The 13,087-nt window shown below is 44.8% G+C and overlaps 1 protein-coding gene across 7 annotated transcripts; it reads right to left on the bottom strand.

The window, feature by feature from the left end:
• Window positions 1-2,875: 2,875 nt before the first annotated feature.
• On the bottom strand, window positions 2,876-8,688 carry MRPS21 (mitochondrial ribosomal protein S21). 7 transcript variants are annotated; one of them, XM_061606469.1, is made up of 3 exons: window positions 8,575-8,688; window positions 6,810-6,939; window positions 2,876-3,271 (listed from the first exon to the last, which is right to left on the bottom strand). In XM_061606469.1, exons 2-3 carry the CDS (start codon window positions 6,899-6,901, stop codon window positions 3,091-3,093), a joined length of 273 nt encoding a protein of 90 aa, XP_061462453.1. In that variant the 5' UTR covers window positions 6,902-6,939; window positions 8,575-8,688; the 3' UTR covers window positions 2,876-3,090. The 7 variants fall into 7 exon arrangements, with proteins under 7 accessions (XP_061462453.1, XP_061462452.1, XP_061462456.1 ...); XM_061606468.1 differs by having other exon boundaries at window positions 6,810-6,936; window positions 8,575-8,687; XM_061606472.1 differs by having other exon boundaries at window positions 8,597-8,670.
• Between the last annotated feature and the right edge of the window lie 4,399 nt (window positions 8,689-13,087).

The following is a 13,087-nucleotide window of genomic DNA, read 5'->3' as shown; positions in this document are numbered from 1 at the left end:
TTAGTTGGTTGGCAGGCTGAGCCTGAGCAGCTTACAACAGCCCTGCTGTGTAGGCCACTAATCCTATATTGTAAACTGGGGCTGAGTGACTATCTTACACCTTGGGTTCCGTTCGCAGTAACAGCAGGATATAAAGTTAATAATAGTCACTGTGATTAATCCTATATTGTAACGTTCCTTCCTCAGGGCAAGGGAGATCAGTTTATGACAACCCTACTATGTAAGCATAGGCAATTTAAGCCCTAAAACAGAGGCCATTGAACCTTTGGGAAGCAAGCTGCACAGCAGCAGCAGAGCATCTGCTTTGTGGACAAAAGGTCCCAGGTTCAACCCCCAGCATCTCCAAGAAGGGCTGGGGAAAAGCCTCTTGTCTGAAACCCTGGAGAGTCACAAGGCTGCACTAGACAGATCAATCCTTTGATTCCGGATAAGATGTTTTCCCCACCCATTGCAGATGAGGAGAGGGGGTGAGAAAGATACTTTACTATCTGTGAAGTTCCAGGTAAAGAATGGCTCGTACCAAACACATGCAGTGAAAAAAAGGAAGTTAAATAATGCTCCACAAAGCTCCAGTGAGCGTGGCTGGGTCTTGTGCCTCTATTTGCTGACAGACATTGAGTTGCCTTCTACAGGGGTGTCAAAAAGCGAGAACCCGCATCAGTGTCCAACTGTCACTCTAATTTTCCAGGTGATACCCTCCCTCTATGTCCAGAATGATCAAGGGGATGGAGCGACTCCCTTATGAGGAAAGGTTGCAGCATTTGGGGCTTTTTAGTTTAGAGAAAAGGCGGGTCAGAGGAGACATGATAGAAGCGTATAAAATTATGCAGGGCATTGAGAAAGTGGATAGAGAAAAGTTTTTCTCCCTCTCATAATACTACAACTCGTGGACATTCAAAGAAGCAGGCAGAGAAAGATACAGAAAAGTCTCACAGGCTGGGCAGTCCTAATTAATGAGCAACACTCGTTTCTGTGTGTGTGCAGAGAGCACCCCCACTACACCCTCAGTGCTTAAAAAACAATTTTTAATCTTCTTCTCTCCTCCTTCCAAGAATGACTATGTCTCTAACAGTTGCGTTAACAGGCAGAAATGCAACCAGTACAGTTCACACACAGACCCTCAAACAAATATAATTATGAAAAGTTACACCTAAGACCACCAGAAAAGCCTGGCTGCTGGAGCCAGCCAAAATGGGGTCATCTAGTCCAGCATCCTGTTCTCACAGTAGCCAACCAGATGCCTCAATGGAGAGCCCAAAAGGAACACATGTGCACAGCAGTGACTCTCCCCCTCTTGTGGTTTCTAGAAACTGGGATTCAGAAGCATCCTGCCTTCAATGGCGGAGGCAAAACATAGCCATCATGGCTAGTAGTCAGGGCTGTGGAGCCAGTACGCCAAACCTTCGACTCAAGACTCCTCTATTTTTCTACTGTCCGACTCCAACACCTTCATAAATGGCAAATGTATATTAACTAATAACAAATTTACTGTAGAAAAATGGTTTGTTGTTGTCATGTGCCTTCAAGTCGATTATGACTTATGGCGACCCTATGAATCAGCGACCTCCAAGAGCATCTGTCATGAACCACCCTGTTCAGATCTTGTAAGTTCAGGTCTGGGGCTTCCTTTACGGAATCAATCCATCTCATTTGGCCTTCCTCTTTTTCTACTCCCTTCTGTCTTTCCCAGCATTATTGTCTTTAGTGAATCATGTCTTTTCATGATGTGTTCAAAGTATGATAACCTCAGTTTCATCATTTTAGCTTCTAGTGACAGTTCTGGTTTAATTTGTTCTAACGCCCAATTACTTGTCTTTTTCACAGTCCATGGTGTCCACAAAGCTCTCCTCCAGCACCACATTTCAAATGAGTTGATTTTTCTCTTGTCCACTTTTTTCATTGTCCAACTTTCACATCCATACACAGAGATCAGGAATACCATGGTCTGAATAATCCTGACTTTGGTGTTCAGTGATACATCTTGGCATTTGAGGACCTTTTCTAGTTCTCTCACAGCTGCCCTCCCCAGTCCTACTAGTAAAATGGTAGCACAGGGCATTTCACCACCACCACGTGAATCATCAGGCTAGATTGATAGAACATAAAATATATTTATTTGATTAAAATTTCTGAACAAAAAAACTTTCCTAAATAAGCCGGAGTCGGAGTCGGTACATTTCTACCGACTCTGACTCCACCCAAAATTGCTTCCGACTCCGACTCCATGACTCCACAGCCCTGCTAGTAGTTGTTGATTTCTGTACAATTTCTGAGGATCATACATCTGTTCTCTGGTCTCTTTTTTGGGGCAGGTGGAGGGAAATGTGCCAACTCACAATTGTTTTGAACATGGCTACTCAGATATGGTTAAGTCATGACTTCCAAGCCACCTGAAGCCTCTGGCATAACTCCAGCCTCGTAAGCTGGAACCCACTCATCAGAGGCCATAGAAGAAACAGGGGCAAGTGTGAAACAGGGTTAAAAGGCACAGAGTAAACTGGGAATGACACTAAGGTAGTTTTAAAAACCAGTCGTTTTATTGGCCTCTAGAAGAGAAATCCTTTCAAATGTCTTGACTGGTGGAAGTTGGACATCTCAAGGCAATGAGAAAATTCATAATGGTTGTGCCTTCTCTGGAATGTACCACTTCAGATTTCAGGTGGGGGAGAAACCCTCTTTTATTTTTAAATTCACCCACAGAAGCAAACATACCCGCATGCAGAACTCTAGGCAACAACATGTCTTCCTAGTTCTCCCAACACAGGGCTGCCCCTCCCTGTATTTAAGAAGCATTCAACACCCAAGCCAACACAAGCAAAAAACAGTTCAGTCCAGTCCAACTATTTTTGCTGACCTCGCAAGCTCTCAAAACAAGTTTGTTTCTGACAAATGCTACAATGTTTTCTTTTAATTGACATACAGAATTTTTCAAATTGGAAAAAAAGAGGGGGGAGCCAGTCTTCGAGAGCTTCCACTGAAGTGGCTGACTTGGGAGAGGGGCTTATTCAGTCAGCATTGTTCAGAAAGCCATCAAGAGGACATACTGCAAAGGCAGGTTTTGCAGAAGTCTACGCTTTGAAGCCTTTGAGCTCAGCAGCCAAGCCAAGGGTCCGCGCGATTCTTCCGTGAGAGAAAGTTGATCTTCCGGGCCATTTCTGCATTATAGATCCTCCGACACGTCTCGTAGGCTTCCCGCTGCCTCCTGCGGCATGGTTTCTCATAATACCGCCGCCGCTTGGCTTCATCAATGATCCCATCCATAGTTAGGATCCTGAACAGAGAAAAAGAACAGAGTCAATTACTTACAGAAGAAACCAGCATCAGGAGAGCAGCCTGCTCTCCCTCTGTGCCAAATACAGAATGGCTTAGCTGCCAGTTCTCTCCAATGCCCACTCAATAAATAAATAAATAAAAATACAACAACCATCATCTCCTAAATTAAAAAAATGTTGGAGGGATTCAGAGGAATCGCGAAGAACATGATCGTTGGCAAATTATCTAGCCCACCAACACTCTTTCATATCACGTATGGTTGTTAGAATAGCCCGGGTGTGGAGAACCTTTGGCCCTCTAGATGTTGCTGAATTACAACTCCCATAAGATCCTGGAAACATGGTTGATGGCCAGGAATGATGGGAACTGTAGTTCAGAAACAGCTGGAGGGCCAAAGGTTCCCCACACCTGGGACAGCCATAAGTATGCAAACACAGGATTTTGCCAGAAGGACATATTTCTGAGGAAAGTGTCCACCCCATTGTGGTCTCTGTTTTGAGATCCAAGCAGGGCAGTCTAAGGGTTCACAGGCTTTTCAAACACACACACACACACACACACGAGTTTTCCCTTCCAAAGCCACCCATCCAGTGCATGGCAATAGGCTTGGGGGGGCAGGAAAGAGGAAGGGGAATTAGTAGGGAAGACTGCCATTATGGGAAACCATCTATACAACACCCTTACGGCTAATAGGCCCTGGAAAGTTGACACAGGTTTGGACAGTAGCTCAGAGAGAGCGCTTTGAATTCAAATCTCACTTATCCACAAACTGGCCTTAAGTAAGCCACTCCTTTGTCACACCCTCAGCTTCCCCCTTTACAGTATGGGGATAATACTAGCCTACCTTATAGGGTAGGAAGGTAACAGAAGCAAAGATGTTTGAAACCGAATTATATTGAATGCTGTTGGGGGAGTAGGGGGCAAGGGATAGCTACATCTTAGTATGCGCAGAATTGTTGTAGGGACCCATGAGAGCACGATCCATTTTTTCCAGCTCCAGACTGTTCAACAGCAACCGAGAGGAAGAGGCTCCCCGCGTTATGAATTGTGAGAGGTACATAGGACGCCTCCTTATACTGAGTCAGACCATTGGTCCATCTGGTTCAGTATTGCCTTCACTGACTGGCAGCACCTCTTCAGGGTTTCAGGCAGGGGGCATTCTCGCCCTACCTGGAGATGCTGGGGACTGAATCTTCTGCATGCAAAGCAGATGTTCTACCACTGAGCTACAGCCCTTCCTTGTTAATTCAGATGAAACTTACAATTTATTTCTATGCAACAGAAGAAGAAACCCAGATAGATTTTTTATTTTTTAAAAAAAGATAAATGCCAGTTTCTCTTTCAGAGAGTTCAAAACAATTCCGGCTATCTGCTTGGACGGGGGCCGTTTGCATTCACATGGCTAAGCATGTAAGCCTGTAAATGGGTGCATGAAAAACAGTCCTGAATGGGCTCTGAGCTCCACCCATCAGCACCCGTCACCCAACGAGAGGGAGCTCTGTCACTCCCTCCACCCAGCGGCTTAGCCAATCCAGACGCCTGTGGTTTCTCGGAATGGGCTTATGCAAGCTCATGCACCTCCTCACTTCTAGTCTCACGGGCCAGGGCTGTGAGGGAAAGGCACATGTTTGGCTCGCTGGCATCCGAAGAGAACGTGCTGAGGACTCAGCAAAACGCACACACTTGCCCAGAGGACCGGAGCAATTGCAGTTCAAGCTATTTTAAAACCAGTCGGCGGATGCCTCAGCTGTCAATGCACAAAGGCAGAGAGAGAGGCAGCCAAGCGATCTGCAGCCGGCGGCTGGCAAACGCACAGCGGGCGATCGCTGCGAATCCTCACAGTGAAAAACCAGGGAGCAATGGCGGCTGTTAATGGCTGCTGGGAAAGAGCTGGCCCTACAATTATCCCCAGAGCATCTCCCTGAGGAAAACCTCCTGATGCGTCGCAGATATCAGGGAGGCCAAGAATTTGGGGCGTCTTGCAGGCCTGCCAAGAGGCTGCCACGTTTAGAGCACTTGCAGCTCATTGTCTGTTTCTGCCCACACCTTGCAACATCTTCCAACTAAACACCCGTGTCTAAAGCAACTTAGATGTAAATGCCTGGACATTTTAATTTAGCCCTGTCCTAAACATTTAACAGCGACTCCAAAAGCCACTAGCACATGTACTAAATGCTTCTGCAGCCTCAAGAACCTAGTCCTTAGTTTTTATCCCATCATCACCCTCCTTGCATTTCCACACAACACAGACGAAGCTGCCTTATACGGAGTCAGACCACTGGGGTCCATCTCGCTCAGCAATGTCTACCGTGAGTGGCAGCAGCTCTCCAAGATTTCAAACAGAGTTCTCCCCAAGTCCTGGAGATGCTGGAGGATTTTATCTGGAACCTTCTGCATGCAACACGGATGTTCTACCATGGAGCTACGGACTTTCCCAGACAAGCTCATCTACTAACAGCCTCTCAGACGCCTTCTCCTGTTCCTTCTGCAACACAGTTCCAGATGCGCCAAAGTTATTCCTCCTCTCAGAAAACAGATTTTTGATACACCAAGATCCAGGATTCATTTCAACAAAGCCTCCAAAGACCAAGCAGCAAAAGAAAGAAGATCTATGCCCTTAATAATGTAACCATGTTATAAGAAAAGCTTGTCACAGACACCTTTAGCTGGAACTTGACATCACAGGAATAGCGCTCTCTCTGTCTCTCTCTCTCAACAGGGGTAATATTTCAAGGCACCGAATGCATCATCCCCTGCAGACTTCCTCAACAGCCCACATCTAGTATAAGAGCCAAGCCGAGGGTAAAGGTGCCTGTGGGACAGACTGGAAGTTAGCATGCCATAGGCACCAGATTTATTTTTATTTCTTCATAAAATTATTTATGTACCGCCCACTTGCAAAATATCAAATTATGCAGTCGAGTTTCCCACATCTGGGGAAATCACAGGGGTCTGCACACCTGGAGTGCAGTGGAAGAGCCTCACCCTGGGAAAACCAGCAACATAGAAACATGTAAAAGCAATATTGTGTGCTGATGTTGACGAATCCACATCCAAGCTCCACTTTATATGCAGTCGTGGGAGAACACGCACACCAAAAAAAAGTTTCTGCAATTAGCAGACATGTGCCATTTGAACTCTGTCAACAAATGCTTTGTAACTCAAACGCCGCTCATATATCAACAGGTGCTGGTTCAGAAGAACCGAACTCGACCCATTTGTATATTGTTCATAGCATGTAACTCGAGCCCATCCTAAGAATGTTCCGTTTGTGATATTTGCCCAGCAGAGGGCATTACAGACACACGACCGCTACCAAACACGCTCCTTACGAGACAGCATTACAAGTCACGACTCCAAACAGCGGTTACATAAAACCACAGCACTTGAAGAAACAAGCCATCTACATTTCTTGCACCAACAGCAACACGGCAGCTCAAATTACAGCGAGCAAATAAGAGCAAAAGCTACCCATTCACTCACAGAAACATGGCAGCTCTCTGTGGGCCACAGCAGGGCCGAAACAATGTCTTTACCTGTTGAGGACTCGGTATGCTGCATCCACGTTGCCATTGGGGACCATCACTGTGCGGGCGACGAATTTCATGTGATGGGCCATCTTCGGCATACCTGTTCCTAAGTCCAGGAACTGGAGGTCTTTGGCTGCTGGCCCAAACAAGAGATTGAATAAAAATTGATTTAAATAAATAAATTAATAAATAAATTCTCAAATCAATACCTTTTATTTTCTTTTTTTCATAGGGAGCCATCCCAGAACCAAGCATAAAAAGCAAAATATTTAGAGAGCTACTGTAGTGGCTAGGTGCACCAGGTAGTCCTGGTTCAAACCTCCTCTCACACCTGGCAGCCTTAAGCAAGGCACAATCTCTTTCAGCCTCAGCTTTCCTATCTGCAATAGTAAGCAATACTGAGACAGAATGCTACGCAGCGCTTTGAAGACTCTGAAGGGCCTTACAAGGATTAAACTCTTAAAGGGACACAGCTGTTGCTTTTCTCCCATAAACGCCCCATATATGTGAACCCATACCAGCTTTGCTTCTTTTTAATTTGGAAGAAAGGCCATAGCTCAGTGGTAGAGCATCTTGCCTTGCACGCTCAAGGACTCAGGTTCAATCTCCAGGTAGGGGTGGCAGAGACTCCCTGCTTGAAACCATGGAGAGCTGCTGCCAGTCAGTGTAGCCAATACTGAGCCAGACGGACCAAAGGTCTGACTCAGTAAAAGGCAGTGTCCTATGTTCCTAGGAGTTGGGCAACTAAGCCATACTCGGAACTGATCCATTGAAACTAATGGACTTGGGTTCCTTAATTCTGTTGATTTTAACGGGGCTGCTGCGAGTGTGACCAAGCCTGGATACTACTCTACAGCCACAGCTGAACCATGCATTTAAAGCAGTCTTACACCACTTGAAACCATCATGGCTTCCCCCTGGGAAGCGTAGTTTGCAAAGGGTGCTGAGAGTTGCTAGGAGGCCTCCCCTATTCCCCTCACAGAGCTACAATTCCCAGGTCCCTGGGAAAGAGGGATTGATAATTTATTTATTGTATTTATATACCGCCCCGTAGCCGAAGCTCTCTGGGCGGTTTACAGTAACTAAAAACATTAAAAACAAACATACAAATTTAAAACACATCTTTTAAAAACAATTTAAAACACAATTTAAAAATTTTAAACAATTTAAAAACACATGCTAAAATGCCTGGTAGAAGATTTGCAGGGAAATAAAACCGAATTCACGCTTTTAAAATACTGCCTTTTTCTATCTGCCATTTTGCAGTCCGTTGCCTAGTTCTGCATGGGGAGGGGGGAACGGCTGTTTCCAGTGCTACTTATAGGCCATGTGAGCTTCCTGAGGAAATGTATTAGAAAAATAAGAACTAAAATGATGCATGCAAGATAGGAGTGGGGCAATGAGAGGGCATCCCCCCCCCAAAAATATTGCCCTTCTCATTTGGAGGAAACCACGGAGGGATCCCCCTTTTTGTTACTGAATGGGAAACTATTAGGAGTGCCCCCAACTTCTCCCCTAAATGACAGTGGGCAAGATTAGGGGGACCCCCATACACTCCCAATAGGGAGGGCTACCCGTGATCTCTCCCCCACCCAATATGACAGGAGGAAAACAAAAACAGCAATATAGTTTTTCTGTGATTAAAATAAAGACATAGCCCCCCATCCTCACTTCCTCCCGGGCAACAGCTACTAATCGACGCCGGGGCCCGAAGGGAAGGGGGCCTCAAAAGCGCTTCCTCCACGTACCCCCACCCGCAACGAGTACTCACCCCCTTGGGCTGTGCTACTGACCCCTAACTCGGGACGGACGCGCCGCCGGAACCGGAAACTCGGATTTCAACCCTCCCTTCCCTCTCAGGCTTGCGGCCTAGTTCTGGTAACTATGGCAACGGGAGGGGGGACTTGCTGCCTCTGCTTGCAAAGTTCCTGGTGAACCATTGGCTGGGAATAAAGCAGCGTTGTTATGATCTTCTGTTATCATCCCTAAATGTTTGTGGTTGCTTATTGCTCTTTCTTTTTTTAAGCAGACTAAACATTTCAAAGGCCAGCTGAAAATATAACCAAGACATCCATAATAATCACGGCTATGCATTCCTGCACCATAAACAAAAGTAATTCTTGTGGTTGATTTATTAGTATCTTTCCAACTGCAATGTAAATGTTTACAATGTCGATTAAAAACAGCCAACCAGTCAATACATAACAATGATGAAAGAGTTACATTTGTTCCTATTAATAAGCTTTACAATAGGAAGGCAACCCTTTAAAATGTAGTTTTTTTTAAAAAAAAATCAACCACTCAATGCACAATAAATAAAAAAATAGTGCATACATATATAACAGATAAAAGACTTAAACCTGTTGTTAATTTATTAATAACTTTTTTGCAGCAACAACAACAAAATGCAAAACAAGAAAGAATCAAGAATTTTGGCAAATGGCTGCAAACTGCACTAGTAAAAGATCATTGAGACAAACAAATAGCTTCAAATGTAACATTTTCAAGGCCATTTAGACAGACCCAGAGCAGACCCATTGAAATTAATGAACATGATTTTCATTAGCACAATTCTGAGCAGAATTTAGTTGGCTACAGCCTCTTGACTGGGTTGGATTTTTTAAAGAGTTTTGTTAATATTGTTATTATTTGAAGGGTGGGATAAAAATTATTCTTTTAGTGTACTGATAGTTTACATGTTTACATTGTTGACACATGGACATGGACTGCCTTCAAGTCGATTCCAACTTATGAAGACCTATGAACAGGATTTTCACAGGGTATTCAGAAGGGGTTTACTATTGCCTTCCTCTGAGGCTGAGAGGCAGTCACTGGCCCAAGGTGACCCAGTGAGCTTCATGGCTGCGTGGGGATTCGAACCCTGGTCTCCCAGGTCGTAGTCCAACACTAACCACTACACCACACTGGCTTGTTTACGTTGTTCATCCAAAGAAAAATAAAACAACAATCAGCAATCCAAAAACGTTTAGCACGAGTCCTATACATGTCAACTCAAAGGTAAATCCAATTGACTTCAGTGGAGCTTATTCTCAGGTAGATGGATATAGGATCGCAGCTTCAATGAAAGTGTCAGTGGGGCTTAGTCTCAGGCAAAGGGCATTGGATCACAGCCAAGAGTCACTACAAGCTAAATAAATTGTGAGCTCAGGTTGACCCTTAAAAAATTATTTCACAGTTGTGCCAGAGGAAGCCTTCTAATGTTTGCTTTCCCAGCGGATTAACCCTGCAGCAAATAAGACTGTCGTGTTTTCCGGCCCCTGACAGGCTCCTGTGCCTCTGCCAATTGTGTGGCACTTAGAAATTCATCGCACAAAAGTCTTTTCACCAGGCATTCAAGTACATTGGCATGCATGGGCTGGTTATTTCTTTAGCTGCCAGTAGGTGGAGCTATAGTTCTACTCTATTCTGGTGTCAGGACAGGAGAACTCTGGTTTACAAAAGGGCAAAGATATTGTGGGCTGTGCAGGACACATATTTAAAGCACATTTAATACACATGGCTTCCCCAAAGAATCCTGGGAACTGTAGTTTACCCCTGCATAGTGCTACAGTTCCCAGCACCCTTAGCAAACTACACTTCCAAGGATTCTTTGGAATTCATGTGCTTTAAAGAGATCCTCCGTGGCGCAGAGTGGTCGCCGAAGCTCTGCTCACAGCCGGAGTTCGATTCCAACGGAAGGAGGAAGTCGAATCTCCGGTAAAAGGGGTCAAGGTCCACTCAGCCTTCCATCCATCCGTGGTCGGTAAAATGAGTACCCGGCATATGCTGGGGGGTAAAGAAAGGCCGGGGAAGGAACTGGCAGTCCCACCCCATATATACGGTCTGCCTAGTAAATGTCACAAGATGTCACCCTAAGAGTCGGAAACGACTCACACTATAAGTGCGGGGACACCTTTACCTTTAAACATATGATGTGTATGTGATCATAGTATATATCCTATATCAAGAGAGATGGAAGGAAAGGAATGTGATTCATATCCAGTTAAAGGGGGGCAAGATGAGAAATGGAATTAACTTTTTAAAAATGACAAAATACCTTATATAATAAAATAATATATAATACACAATAAAATACATAAATAAAAGTAATAAATTATTTAAAATAATAAAAAATTAAAATAATTTAAACAGCTATAATTAGGGATGGCTCTTGTGATAATTTATGGTTGCTTTGTTTTTAATTTTTTGCATGTTTTTAACTTGGTTGTCAGCTGCCTACAGATTCCATAGTGTCATGTGACCAATAAATTGAATGAATAAAAATCATAACAATTACATATGTTCTCCATTTACTGCTATCATTAGCCACTGGTCTCCATGTAACACCTCCTAAAAACACTACAACCGTAATTATTGTTTCATTTCAGCAGCAAGAATGCATCAAGGTCTCATTTTAAAAAAAATGTTTTTGGAATCCTGATGCATTTTATGGGTGATGCATATTGGGGCATTCGTGAGGGTTCCTTGAATGACAGCAATGTGTAGGAGTGTATTGTGTGCACAGGAGGGCAGAGATGAGGTGTTTAGCTGGCTCCAGAGTACCATCTGGGAGGGCACTGTGTTGGCTGCCATCTCATTTAGACCATCTAATTCAGCGTTGCCTACACTGACCGGCAGTGCCTCTCCAGGTTTCAGAAAGGCCTTTCCCCCAACCTTTCTGGAGATCCCAGGGACTGAACCTTGCACAACATTGCCGGGGTAATAAAAGGGCAAAGCCGCACAAAACCTACTCCAATCCCCACGGAAAGAGTTTGTGCTGCACAGAGAGTGCCAAGCCGTCATTATGCTACACAGAAGTAATCCCAACGCTGCAAGCTGAGGCTCTCAGCCAACAGTCGATGCCCAGCTTTGCAAGCGCATACACGCATGAGTGTGCGCGCACACGCCAGTCTTCACTTTGATGTGCAATGCGTAAACTGATTGAATCATGAGCCTGCTGTTGTCTCAATTCCCCGTTTCCCAAGTTTCATTGTAACAACACCCACTGTCCCTGTGCTGCAAGTTTGTGTGGATAGTGGCCACCTAAATTGGGTGGGTTAGCTTCCAATGTCCTCCTCAACCCATTCCTTCTGTCTCTGTGTGTGAGATTGAGAGATTGAAGCTCACCCTGTAAACGCACTCTCCCACAAAAGGAGGGCAGTTGAAATATCCTCCCTGGCTCCCTGTGGGCGATAAGAGGACTAGCTGCTTTTGATGTGGGCTGGGGCTAGACGCTGCGGTGCCTGCTGCAAGTCAGGGCACAGGCTGCTCACCTGTCGGCATCACGAGGCAAAGTGGCAAAGCTGGCCGGGCCTGGGCTCACTAGCAACAGGTGGAACGCCACGCATGCGCCCCACTTTGGAGCCTTTGCCAGCACTAAGGGAACACGAATCTGTCCATTTTGCTCTCTCATTTCTTTCCAAATCTTAAATCCAGTTTCCCACATTTCTACATTGGTTTGCAACTGATTTTTTTTTATTAAAAAGGAAGTCTTCAGGAAAACTCACCTGCATTTCAGTGTGTGTTTCTCCTCACAGAGCAATTTTGCCTGACACACTTTTGCAAAGCAGTTTCCCCTCCCAGAATGCATTTTTATATACTTTCACTGACACATTCATTTCTATGCACTCTTACCCCTAGTATATGCATTTTATTTTGTACAAATGACCAGGCTGGAGAACTGCAATGCAAAATTCAGAGGGCTTTGTTTTGGTTCCCACATTGTTTCGGAAAGTGCAGATTAGGTAGATTTACCTGTAAACGTGAACAGAATCAAATGTATCCTCCATCCCTCAATGAGGCTGACGGAGTCTTGGATTTAGAGCTTGGAGACAGATGAATGCACCTTTGAACATCCTGCTTCATGCGAGGCAGGAAATGGTAAGAAATAAACCTGGCTTTGCATCCAGGGCACACAGCTTCTGGAAGGGCAGGCAAGCCACAAGTCTTACAAAAGAACCAATTTTTCTCCCTTGGGGAGATGAGGAACCCACATTGTTTATGGCTCTGCCTGCTCACCGACGGTTCCATTGTCTTCCGAAGACCTAGAAAATGTCTGCAGAAACATTCACAGCATTTACAAACTAAGGTCAGTGCAGTAAGTCTGGGGTTGGGTGTTTGTTTTTTTTGAGGGGGGGGGAACACCTCCAAACCAGTGACTTTATAGCTGCTAGGTAGGGATTTCTGCAAGAAAAAGCAACTGCTGAAATGGGCCATCCTTTGTTAGGTACACAGCCGATCTAGGTCTGTTAATTATCTGCTTTGTTATGTAAGCTTGGGCCAAA

Source organism: Rhineura floridana, chromosome 22 (genome assembly GCF_030035675.1).
Source record: "Rhineura floridana isolate rRhiFlo1 chromosome 22, rRhiFlo1.hap2, whole genome shotgun sequence".
Lineage (NCBI taxonomy): Eukaryota > Metazoa > Chordata > Lepidosauria > Squamata > Rhineuridae > Rhineura > Rhineura floridana.
Note: the sequence above shows the minus strand (reverse complement) of the source record. Positions and strands in the feature narration are given on the sequence as shown.